The sequence below is a fragment of the Corapipo altera genome, unplaced genomic scaffold (genome assembly GCF_003945725.1).
Source record: "Corapipo altera isolate COAL_440 unplaced genomic scaffold, ASM394572v1 2b, whole genome shotgun sequence".
Taxonomy (NCBI): Eukaryota; Metazoa; Chordata; class Aves; order Passeriformes; family Pipridae; genus Corapipo; species Corapipo altera.
In genome coordinates, this window is record NW_020884874.1 from 12,405,424 (window position 1) to 12,426,795 (window position 21,372).

Genomic DNA, 21,372 nt, shown 5'->3' on the forward strand with positions numbered 1-21,372 from the left:
GAGGAGAGGAGAGGAGAGGAGAGGAGAGGAGAGGAGAGGAGAGGAGAGGAGAGGAGAGGAGAGGAGAGGAGAGGAGAGGAGAGGAGAGGAGAGGAGAGGAGAGGAGAGGAGAATGTTCAGCCTCCTTATTGAGCAACACAGATGTCAAGGGCGATGAGGAATGGCACAGTGCCTATATGGAAATGCATGCTTATTTCTTAAATCATTATAGGAAATCTTTGGTCAGAAGGAAGCCAGAAAATCCTGCTAAGTCTTTTCCATGAAGTTGATCAGCTGCTATCTGAATTATAGTAGTCCAAACTGATAAATGACACATTTTGGTGTGTCTAGCTCTTTTTTGGTTTTTAAATATGTCTACCCTCTGTTGGAGAGTCAGCATGTGTTGTCACAGGTCAGTTGCCTAATTTTAACCACTAATGGAGTTTGCTTATCCTGGGATGCAGATTCAGGCCAGAAATAGGAAGCCAAGTGATGGTCATGTGTCTGACAAGGAGCCGGGCAGTGGGCCAAAACACATTTGAGCTGGATGGAATTTCTTGCCCCTGTGAAAATGCAGCGCTAAATCTTCCTCCCCCACTCGCCTCTTTACACACAAGTGGATCCCTCTAGTACAGTGAACTGTCACCCGAAACTAACAAGGAGGATGTGTCTCCCAGCAATCTGAGCTTCGGTCAAAAGTTCACCACTTGCCAGCCCCCCTATGCCAACTTGGACCAAGATTTCTGGAATGGTTAGAAAAATATTTTAATGTAATTCACCTTGCTATGCTATTTCATTAATAACCTCTAAAAATGCAGAGAGTGCGGCCTTAAAATTCCTTGACATCCTCAGCATATGACTAATAATAATGAAACTTTCTCGCTGTCGGTGGAGCCACTCTGTGAACTCCCTGTTTTCCCTGGAGTTTCATGGAGCCTTTAGCAAATGCAGTACATTTGCCATGTCCATTTTTTACAACCTAGTAACTGCTGTTCAACCAGGCTTGCCTGAGCTGGCTCTTTGTCCAGCCCACTACACTGTACTCTCATTTCTTGCTACCCTGTGCTATTTTTCTCACAAGAATATTTTGTACAGGCGTAATTTGGACGTGCGTGAAATACTCTTTTACACATTAAGTCTTTCCTATTTTCTCTGTTTCTGTTCTGAGTCCAGTCTCTCAATGTCTTCCAAAATATCTCGTCCATGCTAAGCACGGAATTGTTACCAGCCCACATCTGTGTGTGCTCCACACTGTGCTGAGTAAAAAGGGCTCAGCCCTCGGATGGGGACAGAGCGTGTCTGACATGCCATTATATAACTTGAAACCAAAGTATATAATACTGTCTTTAAAAGTACATTTTAGATAGATCCCCATTTCTATATCTTGCTTCAAGCATTTCTTTCTAAAATAGCCTTTTGAGAGTCAGTGGATGAGACTCCGCTCACTGGGGGTAGGTCCAGGGCTACAGGATTTCTTTCCACACCATGTCTGCATTTAGACTTCTAGGACCAGGACTTCATAAACTACTGGATGGTATCTAGAATTAAATTAATTCTAGATTAACTTTTTACCCCAGTGGCAAAAGCAGAGCAAAGACTGCTTCATTGCCAACACCTCCCAAATTAGTGACAAAACAGAAATCTTCTCATCATAATTTCTTTAATACCTGTAGCAAGGCCTGATTATGGCCCATACTGTGTACTCCCTATCAATCCTCAATAGGTCTGTCTCCACTGCATACCCTCATGGGATCTAATGGGATCATGTTCCACAGCACCAGTTGACACACGAATATTTGGAGATGTCATGAGGGATGACCAGAATAGATTCTTTACCCAAACAAAACCTCCTTTGGCCATGGGAGGTTTGCAAAAACGTAGTTCTTCTTTGGATCTGATGTTTTTCCCACTGTGAGAAGCAATTGAGATCAAATCAAGACTGCTACCAAAAGCCATGAGAGGATGTAATTCAAACATAGTCTCTCCAACAAGCATAACCAGAGGACTAGTTCCCTTAGAGCCATCCCATGCCGTGACGAACCGACAAGCCTATTTTATATTGCAGGATCTGTTCATACCACACTGGTACCACACCAGAGGCAAACAGGCAGATTCAGAATAGTGTGAAAAGGGGAAGTCGCTAAAAACTATTTCTATAGCCAGATGACCTTCCACTGTGTTAATTCTAAATTACCCCTTTCCTAATGAATTCCATTTTTTTTCTAACCCAGTCCTGTGACTTCCTCAATTAACAGTTCATTTTTAGATTAAGGTTGTGCCATATACACTGAGAATGTATTTCCAAGAACTTCACGCACTAAGAGATGTAATCCAGCACAGGTGAGGCTGAGCAGAGGAAGAGTTTTCCAGCGGTGAAATGGAGATGGAATATTTTTTTCCAAAATACTTCCATATTTGCCCAGTATTTTCCTATTCCTTCAAAAATTTGGGCTAGGAAAAAAATGGAGCATTCTAACTTCTCTAAAGGTAAACAAAAACTGGGGAAAAAGAAACAAAAATTCATCAAGATAATTTAGTGACATTTTAAAGTCCAGAATATTCATGGACAAATGTAAATATTCCCAGGCCCAGTTGCCTTAGATTTTGTAATAACAAAAAAATTGGATTTTGGGAGAGCGCTTTTCATGGCATGGACATTTGATTCAATTTGAAGAAAACAGACAGAGACTAGCTTTCCTCCAAAGTATGGGCAGTTGTTATGCTTCCACCAAACACTGCCACATGAACATAGGCGGTGCTTTGGGTTTTTTTCTGCATGGGTTTGGCCAAGGTCTCTAATCATCATTTATAAGCCAGTGGTAGATGGTGCAGGAGCAGCTGCAGTCTGGGGGAGTTGGAAGTGTTCCTTTATAGAGGCCTTCTTTCCAGAACTTCTAAGAGAAAAAGAAAACCTGCTTCTGACATCTTCTGGTTTCAGAGAAGCATCATCTACTGGCCTGGCCATACTCTTTATGTTGAGGCAGTCCTCAACTGAATATTAGGTTTTACCATTTTTTAAGAAAAACATCCCTTTCCCAGTTTTTAGTGAACGATTTGTTGGTTTCTGACTATCTTCATCTTCAGACTTTCATTATGGTTAGCAGAGAAGGAAAAATAATATTTGTATGTCAATCTATCTATCTATCTATCCATCCATCCATCCATAATGTATATATGCATGTATGTGTGTGCATGTATATAGGTTGGATTTTAGGAAGAAATTTTTTACAGAGAGAGTAATCAGACAGTGGAATGGGCTGCCCAGGGAGGTGGTGGATTCACCATCCCTTAGTGCCATGGTCTAGTAACCATGGTGGCATTGTACTTGATGATCTCAGAGGTCTTTTCCAACCCAGCTGATTCTATGATTCTATATTTGTATGCATGTACATGCATACACCTTTTAACCACTTTTACTGTCTCCTTCACAATAAACTGTCCATTTGTGACAGCATGTCAGAATATGCTTATCTGGCATTACATCCCAGATGACTGGTACACCAGTGGTGTACTATTCTGAGCAGTCTCAAGCCCCATTTACCCAGAAAAGCTAGAAGTACATGTAATTATATGCAAGCTGATCGGTGGAAAGTAGTCAACACATATAAGTTAATCAATAAAACAGTCTTTTTAAAGAGCTATGTATATAACAATTTTTTCTGCAGGTTCATTCTTACTGCACTTGCTGTTGGCCCACAGTGCCAATCCTCAATCAGTGTGCTTCTGGAAACTTCTGTTCTTCTGAAAACCAAACCTACTCCTGCACTCATCTTGTTTTACCTTCCCTGCCTATAGCAAACCATTTCCTTGTTTTTGATGCTGTTGCTCACTGAGGGTCAGCAAGACTGTGAAGCTGGAAACCTCAGTGCACATGGGAGCAGGCTGTTAGAAGCATTTTTCACACATCAACAAGACCTACCCTGTGTAGTTTTACATAGCATGGTGTGAAAGAAGGTTATAACAGCCAGCTGGCCATCCACACTGAGAATGCTGCTTATGCAGGGCTGAGATGAGGGTACAACTTCCTAGGAAAATGTCCCAGTCCAAACTGGGCCCACAGAAGTGCAGGACTGCTGCTGAAGACACATGCACAGTGAGGTCTCACCACAAAACTGAAGGAACCAGAAGGTCTTCAGAGGCTTCAGCTAGCTCCAGCAAAAAGGATGGAAAGGAGGACTCTGGCAGGGAAGGGAGGCATAAGGCAAAAGTTCCCCCCCCCCCCCATCACAGAAGGATCATCACTAGAAAACAAGTACAGCAGTGAAAGCTCTGTCAAAACTATCAAATACAATAGAACTAAATGGTGATCAGCTGTAGTCCTTATTGTAATTAAGCTGTGCTAGGGATTTTTAAAGATGTTAATGTTCCCAATACAGATAGATTTCCAGTCCTCCTTGAAAATAAATTATAAAAACAAAAGTGAGAGAAAAATATTAACTCAGTAAAGCTGTGGGAAATTAATGTTTTAGGTTTGGATCAGTTGTTTCTACAAAAGACAACAGCAATCTTGAAATATTATGAGTTCCTAAAGAGGCTGGAGGTGAATCTTGCCCATGAAACTGATACATATTAGCTTTTAGGCTACCTAGCCCCCATAAGCCAAAATGCTCTGTCCAGTCCTTGGTTTAGAAGTTCCCCCATCATATCTCTTAGATCTGAAGGTTTGGCTTCTATATATTAGTTGCTCAACCTTCCCTTTCCATGTTATCCCTCTCAAATTTTCTCTTCTTAGGTATTTGATAATTGTGAGAAATTTGTATAATAGGCTAGTACATAGGGAGGGAGGGAGGGAGGTAGTAAATGGATAAATCTTGGTAGGAATAGTCTAGCAGAAACATGAACTTCAACTTCCAAAAAATTTGGAGCTCTTCAGTGTGTAAGACATTATATATTTTGTGCATGTTTTCATACATATTTTAAATATTTTTTATTCTTTCTGAAAAGCAAAAAGGATTGACTCTTTGTGTTGTGAAATTAACTTGTAACCGACTTACATTTTAGGACAAATGGTGAGTACAAATGTGTTGACCTTTCTACTAAGTTGATGATGGTAATTTTTTCTGCTTAGTGTTTCATGTATGTGTGAAATCACTATTTCAGCGTGTGGTCTTTGAGAAGCAGAAGAAAACATGGTCTGGCTAAAGCGTATATAACTAGTTGGATAAAAACATGCAGTGTCAGGATATCCAGAATACCCTTTGTAATGTTCATTTTACCTTGTGCCAGCTTTGTCTCACCTACCCAAAATCTGCGAGGCAGCATAACCAATTTAGGAGATTAACACTGATACAATTAATGGAGTGCGAATCATCTTGCTTTTCTCTAATAAAAGAAGGCAAGAGAGAACACAAGGCAGTTGCAGGGCAAAAGAGAACACAGGAACAAAGGAACGAAGAGGTTAAAAGACATCTTTTCCAATACTGGTTTCAAACAGTGCAACAGCCCTTGCAGGTCAGTGGAGTGTGGCACCTGGTGTGTTTTGCTGAATAGTAAAAGCTGTTCACCACTCTGAGAACTAGCTTACCTGGGAAAGAGCACAACACCCATTAATCTGTGTGTGATTTCCCCTGGAGCATGGCAGCAAGCTGTGCTCCATATGGGCAGAGGCAGGAGCAGCGTCCCATGCTGCGCAAATGTGAGGACTGTGGAGTTTGCTTGGTGCTGGAAGGCAAGAGACTAAAATATGGTTTAGCATGTGCTGGCTGGAAAGGCACTTTGAAAGACAAGCTCCTGTCTCTGGGTGTGCAGGAGGATGGGACAAAGCACAGAGCATGTCAGAGGGAAAAATGCTGTAAGGGGTTCCTGGGTATCCTACTCTTCCTCTGGAGTATGGAGCTTCCTCCAACAGCTTTTTCTTGCCTGTTTCTGATTTCCCTGGAAATCACCCTTAGCCCCTGCTTCAGCTGCCTGTCAAGCAAATACCAACCTGACCCAGGAAGGTGCACAAGGGCTCCTGGAGGCAGCAGCATCCTTGCACAGCAAAACAATAAAGCCAGGTCCCACTCTATTTTCAGATTGGAAGTAAAGGAGCAAATCAGGACAAGAGACACACTGACTGGTAAAATTGTCTCTGTGACCAGCAGTAATATAACAAAAATTAATACCAGTTTATTTAATGCAGCAGTTGTATTATGTCAACAGACAGGGACACAGGCATAGCTTTGAGCTGCTTTCCCATCACACTCTGCATTTGGCCAGCTCTTCAGTTTTCATGCTGTTCTCTACAATAAACTATCCTCCCATGTGACCAGTGAACTGTCTGTGAGCTAAAAATCAATTTCTGAAAAATGTTATTCAAAATGTTTGCCAAATTCTGAGCCTAAACGAAGTCCTGTCTATTCATTTCTTGTGAAGCAGCAAGTATGTGCCACCCGATGTGCTTGGCTCTTACCACCTATGTCCAGAACCTCAACAAAAACTTAAAGGCAATTTTTGAATTTTTCCACAATTTGGTTATCTTTCTGAATTACAAGTTGCATTCTGTTACCTTGATATAAAAACTGGACCCGCATTTCAAAAACTTGATATGTTAGGATAGTATCTCCATCAATTTAACTCAGTAGATCAAAAGATCTTTAATGCACTCACGTTTTCTTTAAAGAAGAGGGCATCACACCAGAGGTATGAAAATGACTTACTTTCCCTAAATTCATGCCTCTTCCCTCCTGTGCAAACTCACTGACTGATTCATATGTACCCGTAAAACTCTTTGCAGTTCAGGATAGTGCCCACCTCAGCATGAGAAGAGATTCTTCTTTAAGAAGTACAACCAGCATGTGTAAAGACTCCAGCACATGATCCCTGGTACACACGTAATGATTTGCCTCAGAGGGTGTGCTTATTGCATGGGATTTAATTTAATTTGTCCTCATTCTAATAATTTTGTGTACAAGCAAGGGAATGGGGTACAGATTACATATGTTCTCAATAGAGTTTGGAGCACTGTTATTTATTACAAATAACTCATCTGGATACTAATTTCTTATCTTTCCATATTAAAAGAGGTAGATCTATACAGATATTTATATGAAACTAAATCAGAATTTCCATCTAGGCTACAATATGACTATGTATGCACTGGTTTCTGGTGGACTGAGCTACAAAACATAGGTATTATTACGAAAATCAAGTGACATTTTCTTTTGTCCCCTTCAACTTCACACAGTGCATACCTGTAGTGTCAGCACCTTCCTTCATTCTTTTGTTATCATCTTCCTCTCTCTTTCTTGTTTGTTTTTACAACCTCATTTATAAAGGTGGAGTTGGCTTTTGCAGCCATAAAGACTAAGTTCTCTATTAAGTATAACCATTAAAAAAAAAAGTAAATGTGGGCTCTGTTCAGTTTCAGAAAGTCAGGATGTATTTTCAGCCCTGAATTCACACCTGTTCACACTTAACCCAGGAACTACATTATTTGGGGCAATTCCAGACAATAAGAACACAGTTCTTCCCTGTAGCATGGCTCCACTTCCAGTATTTTGCTATGAATTTTCTTTTTACTTTGTTTTTCAGTTTTGTTACTTAAAATATACTCTGTCACCATTTTCTAATAACGTTATCTCAAGGCTTAGCCAAATACGCACTGAATAAAACAGAAGTGAACCAGTGAATTCCTCCCACTATAATATAATATTGTCCACTCTGAGCAATTAAAGTTTCCACTTGAGGAAGACTTAACCATGGAAGTCTTTCTTTTCCTCATCCCAGCTTCATATTGTCAGTATTATACTAAAATCTGTACAGACAAAAACCACTATACCTTGCCTGTCTGTACTGTGCTGAAAACCTGATCATCTTCTTGTTTCCTTACCTCGAGCCACTTACTCTCTCAAGCTGCAGTCTTCCTCTGCCACCTACCTCCCTCTGTCTGAAGTATTATCTACAAAAGTGGAAAGAAACATGCTTCTAAATTTAAAACATTTGTGGGAATTAAAGACTTCATATAAAATAGCCTTTTTTTTTTCCAAAAAAAATATGTAAAGTTATGACTGGGTAATCAAAATCACTGTGACTTGACATTGCAGAGGATTTATATCACAATTACATCAAGAGTTTAGTGCCTGTATTAATAAGGTTGGTGCTTAAGAAACTTCAACAGAGAATAGACACAGTCTGTTTCTACTTTTGCATCATAACAATAAAAAAAGTAAAATAAAACATAAAAAGAACCCTATTTTGTGCTTGGTGGTGATTGTTAAGAAACATTTTCTCTGAAATTACCTTTCTGCCCTGAGCACAGAGAAAATATGTATTGTATATATTATATACAAATAAAAACAATATCTGTAGAGTATCTTTGTGAATGCCTCTCAGAAAAAGCCAGGTTCACCTTCTGGTGGCTCAGTGCTGAGTGGGGGAAAGAGGTGCATAGTCATGCAGCTCAGATCTGAATGCCACAATACCTGCATCAGAAAAGCTGCTACCTCTGCCTCTGTTGGCAAAACCGAGACTGTTCCTATGCCAATTCTGGAAAAAAAAACTTCCATGAGCTTTCATATTGCAAAATCAAGCCCTAAATTCAATGCATTCAGTGTGTTCTCACACATGCGAACATGTGTGAATATATTCCCTCACGACAGCTCTGGATGTCTCTTCCAGCCCTGCATAATGATCTCTTCATCTGCCGCAATCAGTAGAGGAGAGACAGGTGATGCCTCTGGCCCATCAGGGTTGAGCAGGACGGGTGAGTGACACACGCCAGATGCTGCACCCTGAGCTGGGCAGCAACTCCCCTGTAAATACATCATGGAGTAAAAATCACCACGTACATTCCAGCTGCTGCAGAGCATGTCACTGGAGTAGACGTGTAGTCACATGTACAAATGCACACCAAATAGTATCCGTACGTGTGATTAATTAGCAGCTAACAGTGAATTCTTTGAGCCACAGGGGGGGAAAAAGGAAAAGAGAAAAAGAAATCACGCCCTTAAAAGAAAGATTAAGACTAACTCTACAAAGTCTCTGAGGCTGAAAAACTGTGTTCTTCAGGACAGTGAAGGAGACAATGAAGTTAGTGATATGTGTCCCCCAAATTTTACTTTATTTTTTACTATATTTGTAATACTGGGTTTTATCATTAATGTCAGTTAATTCAGTGCCCATGGAAACTACCAAGCCAGCAGCTCTTGAGCCTAAAGTCTTCTGTATCAATACAGACCCAGAGGTGTACCTCCAAAACATCCCTGAGAACACCATGGTAACAGTTGCCAAGCCCCCCAAGAAACAAAAAGCTTTTAGGGATATGGAGCACAAAGACTGACAAAATGAGAAAGAGGAACAACATTATCTCTTAATTCATTTCAGCCAAATTTGACCCATGTAAACCCATAAGTAGTGCATTCGACTGAAAGTTAACTATGTGTTGAATCCTACAGGCAGTTTGAAACATTGGAGAGTAAAGTAGAGAGCAGGAATAGGCAAACTATTAAAACTAATTTTATCATCTCATAGAGGAGGTACTGCACAATACAAGTGATGCACACAGGAAATGGAAAAAAATTGCAAGAAATGAGTCAACAAAAAAATCTTTAGTATTTAGGAATATGAATACTACCCATATGAGCATAGTATGAGAACACGGTATAGGAACAGTCATATTAGTTAGTTTGTGAACTAATTAATGCAAGATGTTCATCAGTAATTTGAAAGTTGATATAATATCACACTAGTAAATTTAGCAGGTAGCAGAGTAGCATGAAGACTGGTGAGTAAAGTGGGAAATGGGACATTCAGAAATACCTGAGCCCATTGCTAGCTCTCTTGGCATTCTCAAGAAGAAACAGTACAAAAATGGAGCTGTTTGAAGAGTTGCACTTCTAGGACCAAGAAAGTCAGGTGATGAAAACTGTTCTGTAAAGTATGACTCTACGAGGTGTCATGAGCAGATGCCATAGGCTTACATGAGACCACCACAGCTTTCAGCCTAGTTACTTGCAATCTCAGTCAGCTATGTAAGAACTAGAAGAAATGCCAGAAACTTTCCAGTACCATCAGTTCCATATCACCAAGTAGTCCATGTTTTTTGCATACTTTTAGAAGGAAAACTGAAAATATTCTGGTGATCACAGTGGGAAAGCACATCAGCATGACAGATCTTTAAAACTGTGTTGTGGTAAAAAAACCCACAACAGCTATATGCATCAGCTGCTAAGAAGGTATTTTACTTTGTGTGTGCCTTCAGCAAGAGAAATGTTAGATAATATCAAGTTCTTGTGTCAATATTTTTAAAACAATGTTGAAAAATTACACAGGTTGCAAACATATAAACTATGTGAAGAATTGCTGTAGAAAGTTAAGGAACTTCATCTATTTTGGCAGGGAAAAAATTATATTATTATATGGAATAAAATAAGTTTCATAACAGAAAATATTACACATGAAAATACTGTTTAGATAAGTGAAGTAAGGCATTATTTGAACCAGCAGCTTGAAGTTGAAGCCAGCCCAACTCAAGCTAGAAGTGAGAAACACTGAAGGCTGCTAAGCAGACTGGTAAATGGCTGCAACAAGGAAGTGGGATCATCCATCCATCTCATGATATCTTCTAATTGAGAAAGCATGCCTTTCTAGAAGCAGTAAAAGTCTCCCTGAGCTTCTAAAATAGCATGTTATGAACAGCAAGAATTATATATGTAGTAAGACTGAAAAAACAGAAAGGTCCATTCTGGATGTTGATGTTAAATACTTAATCTTTTCATTGAATGCGATGTTTGATGCTTGAATGTTTGCACACTGGGGGCTGGCAGACTAGCACTGTATGTAGGATTTCCAGGGAAGGTGAACAACAAATGTGGTCAGTGCTATCACGTTTCCATGACTTTTTTGTTCTAGTCTTTCTGAATGTTGATGTTTTGTTTGATGTTCTGTTTGCTTGTCAGGTGAGCCATTCACAGTAATACACAATTCTTCTTTTATGAAAAGTTCCAGATTAGTTAGATGATAACACTGACTTGCTTTATAGAAATGTTTTCTGAGGCAAGTTGTAATTTTCTACATCTTGCTGTTTATCAGAACCCATCATTCTGTATTCCTAAAAACAAGATTTTCTTTTCATTTTATGGCTGTGAAATATTTACCAGTGTATGGCCATAGGAGTAGGCCCATGACAGTGTTTTAATGGTACACAGCCAATTCTCAAACCATGTCCTTCCCAAAGCTGTGCTTTCTTTTATTGCTGTCATAATTTTCTCTCTGAGGTAACTCAGTTGTTTCTTTCCAGGCTTTGTAGTTCTTTATGTCACTCAATCCACCTAAAATTCTGTAGTTAGGACCAAGGAAAACTATTTTTATATAATTGCAAATATGCAGTGAGATCATTAGTGAATGCAGTTTCTGACCCTTGGTTTCCAGGATAATTTCCTATACCAGGACTGATTTCACAGAGTGCACAGAGGAGGCAAAACAACGTCAGCAGTTTCGCATGAATGTCTGTATTGCTCTGCATTAAGACACTAAAGTTTACTCGTGTCTTACACTGGACAGTTTTACTGTCAAATAACTGTCTATAAAAGAAGTAGAATTCACACCAAGCCACATTAGCCCCGATTCCTCTAACACATACTTGAATGTGAGGTAAAATCCCTAAATTCAGCCCTCAATGAGAAATTCTCCAGGGAGCACAAGCTAGACCATCTGCCTCAATGCAGCACTCGATCTCACATGTTGCTGTTACTTTCTGGGTTTTTCTACACAAGAAGTAAATGTTCAGCCTTGGCAACTGTCAGGACCTACCTTTGCTATTACATAGAGTTGTTGGTGAAGGGCTTGTACAAGGCGTACTCTGTCTTTGGAGTACGTGTCCATTGGACTCAGTCTCTGAGAAATGGGCTGGTTTTGGTACCTCGCCCAGCATACTGCTACCTTTAAAATAGGCACAGATCTGTGTGGGCTGGGAAAGCTCCCTGCCTCTCACAAGCAGGGACACAGAGGAGAAGTGAGATCTCATTGTCCCAGGTAAGATGTGTTAGTCTCTCACTGTGAGGAGCAGAGGGGTGTTCTTTAGCTGACTGCCTTAATTTGGACACCAGCCACAGAGTGAGTCCTTCCCTGTGTTGTGACTATTTGCTTACTACTCAAGAGAAATAAAATTATAGAGTATAAGATACATTTCTTATTTTAAGGCCTGATACCTACAGGTCTTCAACTCGTTTTCTTCTTCTTGGTCACCAACAAAAAATTTGCTGATGGGGGAAAGAGTGGTGCTGAGGCAGAACCCTCAGCCACGGCATTCCAGGCTGCATTGCAATATGAAAAATGAATTTACCAAACTAAAATAGGGATAAAAAAGTTTGTTTAAATATGAGTTTTAAATCTTGCACATGATGCAGAAAATATTGAAACATGCTCATTGGGCACTGAAACATCATTTTGGTGAAGGGCACGCATTTAGAACAGTTTCTAGCACTTACAATATAAAAAATACATGTTGGGGAAAACAAAATAGAGTCAATACTTAGTTTTAATTCTGAGGATTTTCTGCTAAAATTAGTTCAAATATTTCCAGGTCTTCAAAATTCAAAGTGTTCATTCTTTTCAGATTTCCCCCCATACTTTTGTAAGCAATCAGCATTTGAAAACCAAGTAATATTCTTTCTATCATGTGTTCTGTATTTTTTCTGCTTTATTACAGATTCTTAAAAAAAAAAAGAAACAAACTCGGGTTTCTTTTCACTGTAGTTGTGACCCTTACCACGATGAGAACTTAGATCTCTGTTAGAAAGTGATCTAGTTCCTATACAACTCCGTCAAAATGAGCAGTGAGGATACATTCACCTATTTACAACTTTGCATATCACACTCGGCAGAAAGCCGAGGAGGAAATCAAGTTTACCTTCACGATAATTTGTTCTTTTGACGTGACTTTGCCATCGGCGTTGTTTAAATTTCTATTAATGCAAAAGCATCGCCGTTCCCAGGATTTGAAATGATTCAAAAGTTTCTGGGGAGATTCCTCCACTGGAGCAACTGGATTTTCCTCCTCGGATTCATCAGACCTCTCAACTCCTGTGACTTTGGCGGTGGCATTTTCCGGCGGACGCCGGACTTGGTGGGATTTGGAGGGTGTTATCTCGATCCCTGCCTTCCCCGGAGCTCCACTTCTCCCCGGCCAGGAGCGGGGCCCGACGAGGCAGGAGGAACGACGGGGGCATCCTCCTCGGGAGGCGCGGGGCAGCACCTGGCACAGGAGGCACGTGAAAAGAAATTAAATAAATTAAATTAAATGAAACGCAGCGGGAGATGGATTGACTCTCTGTGTGAGCCCCCATCTCCCGCCGCCCCACATCTCCCCCGCACCCCGCAGCCGTCGCTCCGTCCCTGCGTGGCCGGGGAGGGCATCGCGTGCCGGAGTTCTCCCCGCACCTCCCGCCCCGCAGCTCCCGGGCAGTCCCGGCTGCGGGGGGGATCTCCCTGGCTTCCCCCGCCTTTGCCACCCGCCAGGCATGGGACTGAAATTCCCCCGGCGGCCGCGGAGCCCCTGCGGCCCCAGCGTATTTGCGGGAGGGAGCCACGCTGTAGAAAGGGCGGGAGGCAGGGAAAGAGGGTAGGGAGGGGGTGTCAGCTCAGCCCACTGCGGCCTCATCCCCCCTCACTCCTCCCACCAGTGCGTGGTGCCTCTTAACCCCCGGGAACCTCCCTCCCGCGAAGCATTGTCCACTTTGCAGAACACGAGTTGATGACGAAAAAAATACTTCTCGGCCGCGGCCAGCCATGAGCTGTTTGGATGTTATGTACCAAGTCTACGGTCCTCCCCAGCCCTACTTCGCAGCAGCCTACAGCCCCTATCACCAGGTAAGTGTGGGGGGCAGCGGTGAAGAGGCAGATGGTAGGAGGGGTGTCATCTGGAGGATGGCCGTCTGGGGCCCCACCAAAAGGAAAAAGGGAAAAGGAGAAGGGGAGGGGAAAGGGGGGCGGGGGGGGGGGGGGGGGGGAGATCGGGGAGCCTGAGATGGTGATCGGAGCAGAACCGCATCCCACCTTGGAGCAGGGCTCCGCAGGGTACGTATACCGGCGGCAACCGACGGACTACGGGATGCCTTGGGAGCTTGGGTGCGATTTAACCCTCAGAGGGATTTTTAGGGGGTTGGTTTGTTCGTTTTCCAATATTTGTTTGTCTGTTTCCTTTGCCGGGACCGGCTCCATCCGAGCGCGGCGGCTCGGGGCAGCGATGTCCGAGGTGTGTGTAGCCCGTCGGTAGCTGCGAGGCCGGGCTACCCGGGGTATTGCTCACCCCTGCGCGCCGGCATCCCGGCCGCCGCCGCGGGAGCCACTTCGTGCAGAGATTTTATAGCAGCCTCGGAGGGGTGCTCCGGAGTTACGCTCTGGAAGTGGAGGAGGCGACAGTGCCGGGCGGCTGCAGGGTCTCCCCGGTTTGTCGACGACGGGAAAAGCCCCGGCAGCGAAAGGGGCCAGGGGTTGAGGGATGCTCCCCGCTCCTGGGACGCGCTCGGTGGCAGGACCCTGACCCGGCCCCCAGCCCCACCGGGCTCCCGGCGGCGCCGTCCCCTGCGAGACCTGTGGGTGCTCCGTGGGCTGGAGCCACGTCTCGCCGCCGCGCTGCGTGCGGCTCCGCCCGCGCGGGCGGGGGTATCAACTCATCCCCGGTTTTCAGTAGCAGGATCCCGCCGGCCGCGGGAATGTTTCCGGCAGGCACAGCCCGTCGTGCGCGGGGATTTGCTCGCTTCAGGACCCGCACCGTCCCGCGTGGGTCAGGGCTCGTTTCCCCGGGCTGCACCTGTTGCACACCTCTTTCCTTTTACCCCTCTGCGTTTCCAGCTTTTCCCTCGCCCTTACTCCTTCCAGAAATTAATTCCTTTGTCCACCAGTGTAACGAAAAAGGGGCTGGATAGAGGAAGTAGCGCCCCAGGCTCGAGGCGGGTGAGAGCCCCCGCCGTGCAGAGTCGGGCCGGGGTCAGCGGCCCCGCTCCCTGCAGCCCCCGGCGTGGCGGACCCTGTGCCGCCTCCATCGCTCGGCAGCGGGACCCAATTCCCGTTACAAATAGCAGATGATGTCTTCCCCCACCTTGCCTTCCTTCCAATCACCCTCTCACCCTCCCGGCACACGGCTTATGACATTATTAAGGGGGATGATCATTACCTCAGTGGCCGAACCGGGAGCCAAGTGGAAATGCGGTCGTCGCGAAGGAGTGACATTACGATATATATCGCACGTATTGGCCCAAGGCTCTGCCCCATCCCCTCGGTGCTTCCCTCGCCGGCCGCTCCAAGGCTCTGCCCGTATAATCCAAGCCCGGGCTCCACGTCCCAGCGCTTATTGCTAAGAAACTCCCAGCACCTGCAGGCATGCTAACGCGGATAAAGATGGGAAACATCCACCAAACTTTTCAACGCCCACCGTTTTCCCACTCATCGAAATCCAGTAAAAACAGAATAATTTTGTAGGAAATACCTAGAGCTTCCTGCTGGCCAGGAAAATGATGTGCTTTGCCCTGAAATGTGTTTGAGTCTTTTTTTTTTCTCTTTCCTTCTCCTCGCCGCTGTGAGTTACGGGGCACTCTTCACAGCAGATTTTGCGAGCCGGGGACCGAGCGGCTCTCGCCTTCTCCCCGCTGCCGTCGCTGGTCCGTGTGTGCCTGGCCGCCGTCCGACCGTGCCCGGCGCCTTTCCCCCCGCATTGCAGCCCCTTGGCGGCCGCTATCCGCTCCAGAGCCATCTGCAAAGCACCTTCTTATACCGGGCTTGGTGCGGGGGACCAGGGCGTGTGATCCCCGTCTGGCCGCGCCTGCCCCGCCCGGCGGTTCTTCATCCCGGCCGGCGACTCTGGGTTTCGGACCACCTGCCCTGTTTGCAGCCTCTTCACTGTCTCCCAGGGGCGGGGCAGAATTGCAGTTACGGAGGGCGATGTGGGGGTGTGTGGGGTTGCGGTGTGTGCTGGGGAACAGCGGACGGCCGAGGATTAGACTTTTGCATCCTCTCGGAAAGATCGCGGGAGAGGGCTCAGCGCTGCATGCCGGAGGAGGGGGGAGCAGCGCACCTTGATGCGCTGCGTGACCGGCTCTATTTTCTTTCCTTCCCCATAGAAACTCGCCTTTTACTCCAAAATGCAAGAAGCCCCGGAGAGCGGCAGCAGCGCCAGCGCCAGCAGCTCCTTCTCCAGCCACCCTGCGGCCAGCATCAAGGAGGAGGACTGTAGCCCCGAGAAGGAGCGACCCCCCGAGGCCGAGTACATCAGCTCCCGCTGTGTCCTCTTCACCTACTTCCAGGGGGACATCAGCGCCGTGGTGGACGAGCACTTCAGCCGGGCGCTCAGCCAGCCCAGCAGCTTCTCCCTCGGCAGCTCGAAGGCGACGCGGAACGCCGGCTCCTGGCGGGGTGAGCACCCAGCGAGGCGCGGGGAGCGCGGGGGGCGGCTGGGTTCCCCTCCGGGCAGGCACCTCGGACCTCGACATCCCGTCTCCCTCCTTCCTCCCCTCGGCGGCTGGTGCTCGGCGGGCAGCCCCTGGGAGCCAATGTCCCGGGCCGAGAGCTGTCAGCTGCTTGGCCCTTTTAAGGGAAAAAAAAAGAATAAAGCCCTTCAGTTCATGCTGGACCACAGTGGGCCGGGGGAAGCAGCTTGGGAGGTGGAATGGGGAAATGAACTTTCTTTACACTGCAGGTGCTTTACCTGGAAGGGGCTACAGCCAAAAGAGTTATGAAGTGACCCCTGCACTGTGACTGTGCAGGGAATGCCCTGTTGACGCTAGCTTTCAGTTTAGTGTGGTCATAATGATGGGAACAAAGCAAAAAGCAAATGTGGGAACCATCTCATCAGCTTCCCACCTCTGAAAAACTGATTGTGTTTGTCCCCATATTTTGCCCTGCATGTATCACCACCCTGATTGCTGCTGGAGGAAGGTCCCTAAATTTCTGAAAATGAAGGCTTCTAAACCTGCCTATGGCTGTGGCCATATGCCATTAAGGTTAAGGCCAGGGCTTATGCACAGCTAATTCACTCTGGACAGGCCTAGAGGTACCCAGGGCAGAAGGGAATAACCTTCCCCATCCTCTCTCCACCAGAGAGTCAGGGCTGGCACTTCTTTGTGGGCAGTTTTGGGAACTCTCCCTCACAGGGCCACCTGCTCAGCCAAGGCTGGTTTCCCAGCCTCTGTATGAATTGCTGTCAGTAATGTCGAAGAATGAAATAGTTTAAATAATTCCCGTGTGAAAGATATTCAACTGACGGCAGGAAAGGAGTGTTTTGCTCATCATGAATCTCTTCCCCTTCTACTGAGTAATACCAGGGCTCAGAACTGACATACTTCTTGGCAAACATGTATCAGGAGCATGGTTTTGTTTATTTCTTTTAGGAACCGTGTGCATTCTCAATTAATCACGTATAACATCTACCTGTACTATTAATAATCACCAGTCCATCTTGCGTGTTGCTTACTGGGCTAAGTAAATGTAGGGTCCTTGTCCTTTGCCCTGCCTCCCAAATATCTCCAAAGGTCTACAGAGTGCTTCCCAAACGTGTTGACTGTATACCTAAGAAACAGGCATAAGTCTGGTATAATAGGTGGACAATTGCCCCCAGAAAATTAAGGAAATTCAAGCTGGTCTTTAGTCAACTCTCACTGTTCCTGACCACTTTGAAAACGCACTGAGGCAGCAGCTGCTTTCCTGGAGGTGTTGGACATAAATGTTTATACAAGGAGATTATTACAAAAACAAACAAGAAAAGTCCAACCCTGAAAATTTCAGTGGCGTATAATAGCTCTCACTCAGTTTCCACTATGGAAGAAATGTTTCCCTCACCTTAGATAACAGCCTTTTGCCCACCTACATACTAAGAGAAACCTGGAACAAATAGTTGCAGCTTCAGGGATAAGCCATAGTCTAGTTGTGTTGGATGTTTAGCTGGAGAGGAATCTGTATTTGTTTGCAGCAAGTTCTTGTGTTTGGTAGCTTTTCAGGGAATAAAGGGAATGCAAGGTTTGGTTTAGTTGGATCAGGGAGGGACAGAGGCCTAGGGAAAGGTGATCAAGGCTTGCTGGGTGTGCTCACTGCTGACTTTCTCTTCCACTTCCTTCACCCAGATGGCTCCTTCCCAATGAGCCAGCGCATCTTCCCGCCGTCCTTCTGGAACAGCACGTACCAGCCCTCCTCAGTCCCAGCCAGCCTGAGCAGCCCCCTGGCAGCTGCTGCCCACAGTGAGCTGCCCTTCGCCACCACCACCGACCCCTACGCACCCGCCTCCCTGCACGGCCACCTGCACCAGGGTGGCCCTGAGCCCTGGCACCATGCCCACCACCACCACCACCACCACCACCCCTACATTGGGACACAGAGTACTGCCTACCCTCGACCCGCCACCATGCACGAAGTCTACGGGCCCCACTTTGACCCCCGCTATGGCTCCCTTCTGGTGCCCACTGCCTCCGTCCGCCCCCACCGCCTCACCCCCGCCTCCGTGTCCACTCCAGTCAGTCCCCCCTGTGAACTGGGCAAGAGCGAAGCGGGCGCTGCTGCAGCCTGGACGACACCGGGCCCTTTCCCCAGTGCAGCAGGAGACATGGCACAAAGCATCAGCCTCAATGTTGACACAGGTAACAAACTGCCCTTGGCCCCTACAAGTTCCCTGAGTCAGCTGCACCCCTGCTCCCTGACTCCACACCACCCATAGTAGTAGGGAAGGACCACCCTTGGGGGTGGCTGGGATGCTGCTGTGGGAGAATAAATTGGGGGTGGAGGCCCCATATGCAACACCTGAGCTCTGTCCTGACTGCTCTTCTTGGGGTTCTCAGGCCAGACAAGAGAGGATGGGGAGAGGGAGGATGGGACAGGCCAACACATCACATCCCCAAAATGTCATTTGAATTTCTGATGCCTGCAAACATGCCCTGAGGGTACATGCTGCTTTGAGGTACTCTTGTCTGGGCCCTGATCCTGCTTCTGCGTTTAGCAGCAAGAGCTGGGAGCAGGACGAAGCAGCCCTAAAGGTCACTGCTTGGCCCCCTCCACATGCTGCACTGAGGGCAGTGGTGTGGGCAGCCACAGCAAAGCAGGTCATTTTTAGACCCCATGCAGGTTCATGAACTATCTCCTCTCCTTATTTGCTTTTTCCTTCACATGTTTGAAATGAAAGCCCAATTGCATTTGCTGAGCAAAAAGGGCAATGGCATTCCCCCGGTAGTGCCTGGTGGGATGTCTGGAACCAAGGCTGTGTGACTGTAGCAGTGATAAAATCAGGGACACAGGCAATTAGCAGTGGCAGATCCTGAATCAGTGGTTGTGAAGGCAAGGAAAGCTTGCTCCATGCTGGTTTTGTTATCACAGCCCCTAATGGATCCTTTCGGCTTCCTCATTTACAGCAGGAGGGATGTGTGCCAGGCTCCAGTCTGGCTTGGGCTCTTCTCCTTGCTTCATAGCCTTCTGGGGCTCTAGACACCCCATGCTTTAGACTGATTTCAGCTGGCAGAAATGCATTTTGTTTTCCTTTGTCCTTAAACGCCTGTACCTATTTTTCTTCTTCCCTTTTTTTTTCTTCTCTCCGTTCTCAGGTTTGCAGACTCAGGATAAAAGCAAGGATCTGTACTGGTTTTAGAGCTGTCCTTCACTCTTCTTCCCCTGGCTATCCCCTGTAGCTCTCTGCCTGTTAGGCATGGTGGCATTCAGAGCTGAAAGCGGGTCAGTTTGTAACAGCTTCTGATCTTGGTTTGCAGCTCGCCGTTACTCCTTCTGTGGTGGATCCCTTCTGAGCTGATGTGCTGACTCAAAGACTCTCAGATTCCCCCCTGCCCTTTTCCAAGCCCACCGGGGCCCCGCAGTTCTGGTAAAGACAACGGGATTTAAAAGGACCTGGCATTGCAAGGGTGATACTTTAGATTTGTTTCAGAAAGGAAAATCCTTCTGATGCAAGAGGAGAGCCAAAGACATTGAACTTCCATTTAAGCAGACCCCACACTGAGACCTGAATTCAGACTACTCTAAAAGAGTCAAATGACATCATGGATGGTGATGCAAAATGACTGGCCTTCATACAAGGAGCAGAGAAAATTGTGGGGGTTCTTTTTTAGTGGTGTGAATATTTTTTTATGGCAGTGAAAGTTATTTCTTGAATGCAAACATGGGAAAGCTACTTAGCAGCTTGGAACTGGATTTTTACTTTATAGAAAAGTAAAAGGAGAAGAAACTGGAATTCACAAACATTTTCAGACTGTCAAGGAACTGGTCAGATTTTTCAGCTTTGTGATTGTGAGTGGCAAGTGTCTGGCTGGGGCCACCTGCCCTGGGCTTATAGATATGCAGCTGTTCTGCTCACAACTGCTCAAATCCCAGAAAGATGAAAACCAAGGTGGCACTTCTTAGAGTTTGGCACAACATTTGCATTGGATGTATAACAGTTGTTTGGCTGGGGGAACGGGGTGGTGTTTGGTTTTTTTGTTGTTGTTGTTGGGGTTTTTTTTGTGTTCTGTTTTTGGTTTGTTTTTTTTTTACAATAAACATTTTCTGGTGAAAGTAAAACCCCCTTAAAGCAGGGGGAGAATGGAGTCTGGAGAAGAATGGCTCATCTTCAATCCAACAACCTTTAAAGGGAATACCAGAATGAAAAGCATGTGATGGACAATAGGTCCAAGTTGCTTCTAACACTTCTCTTTGTCCACTTGTTGCTGTCATTTTGTCACTTTAGTAGCTGTTTTGGTTTTTTTAAAAGAGGGAATAAGATAGCTATTTAACAGTAGGAAAGCTATATTAAAGGTATCTCCTTCTTTCACCATGTGTACTTTTATGCAGAATTAAGCTAAATAAGAGAAATGAGGCAAACTGGAAACTTCAGGATGAAAAAGAAAAAGGATTTCTCACATGGATGAAGAGAGTTATTTTATTATTTTGTGTTAAAGATAAATAGAAATCCTAACAGTCGAAAATATTTTCTTAGTGAGTAAAATATACATCGATAAATACAAAAGACAAAAAATGAGAGACTATTGCAGTGCTACATTTTAGTGTGTGGTGTATCTGTAGGATCTGTAAGGGGCTTTCCATAGTAGCAGATATTTTTCCATGAAGCTGCTAGAAGAGGGGACTATAGCATTTAGCGTTGCTATTGCACTGGTAAATTAAAATGTTATTATCGAGTGATGAATAATTAATGAAACAGGGCAGAAATAGAGATTACCCTATACTTAAAAGCTGACTTTTTTACAGGCAAAACATTTGATTTGAACACTACTGTGTTGTGGTTTTTTCTGGTTTTTTTTCTCAATGTAATGTCTTCGAAGGCTGACAAAGTTCAAAGTATATAAGAGGAGAGTCCTAACACTACCCCTCTGACACTAGGAAAAGCAGTAAAAAATGGACTTTTATGATGTGATGAGAGTTTTTGCCTTCCAACACTCTCACATAAGCTGACATAATGTTCACTATGTGTCTGAAATGGAGTTATGAATAACCCAA

The 21,372-nt window shown here is 45.2% G+C and overlaps 1 protein-coding gene across 2 annotated transcripts; it reads left to right on the forward strand.

The window, feature by feature from the left end:
- Positions 1-13,531: 13,531 nt before the first annotated feature.
- VGLL2 (vestigial like family member 2) lies at positions 13,532-21,145 on the forward strand. 2 transcript variants are annotated; one of them, XM_027634042.1, is made up of 5 exons: positions 13,532-13,767; positions 16,017-16,308; positions 18,012-18,521; positions 18,897-18,938; positions 19,450-21,145. In XM_027634042.1, exons 1-5 carry the CDS (start codon positions 13,687-13,689, stop codon positions 19,557-19,559), a joined length of 1,035 nt encoding a protein of 344 aa, XP_027489843.1. In that variant the 5' UTR covers positions 13,532-13,686; the 3' UTR covers positions 19,560-21,145. The 2 variants fall into 2 exon arrangements, with proteins under 2 accessions (XP_027489843.1, XP_027489842.1); XM_027634041.1 differs by lacking the exon at positions 18,897-18,938 and having other exon boundaries at positions 19,476-21,145.
- The last annotated feature ends 227 nt before the right edge of the window (positions 21,146-21,372 follow it).

What these genes read in the sequence shown, in the direction of transcription:
- VGLL2 (XM_027634042.1), top strand. Translation starts at nt 13,687, where the DNA reads ATGAGCTGTTTGGATGTTATGTACCAAGTCTACGGTCCTCCCCAGCCC. An exon ending in GAACGCCGGCTCCTGGCGGG is followed by an intron (nt 16,309 to 18,011) that starts GTGAGCACCCAG and finishes TCCTTCACCCAG; the next exon opens with ATGGCTCCTTCCCAATGAGC. An exon ending in CAGCCTCAATGTTGACACAG is followed by an intron (nt 18,522 to 18,896) that starts GTAACAAACTGC and finishes AGCTGGGAGCAG; the next exon opens with GACGAAGCAGCCCTAAAGGT.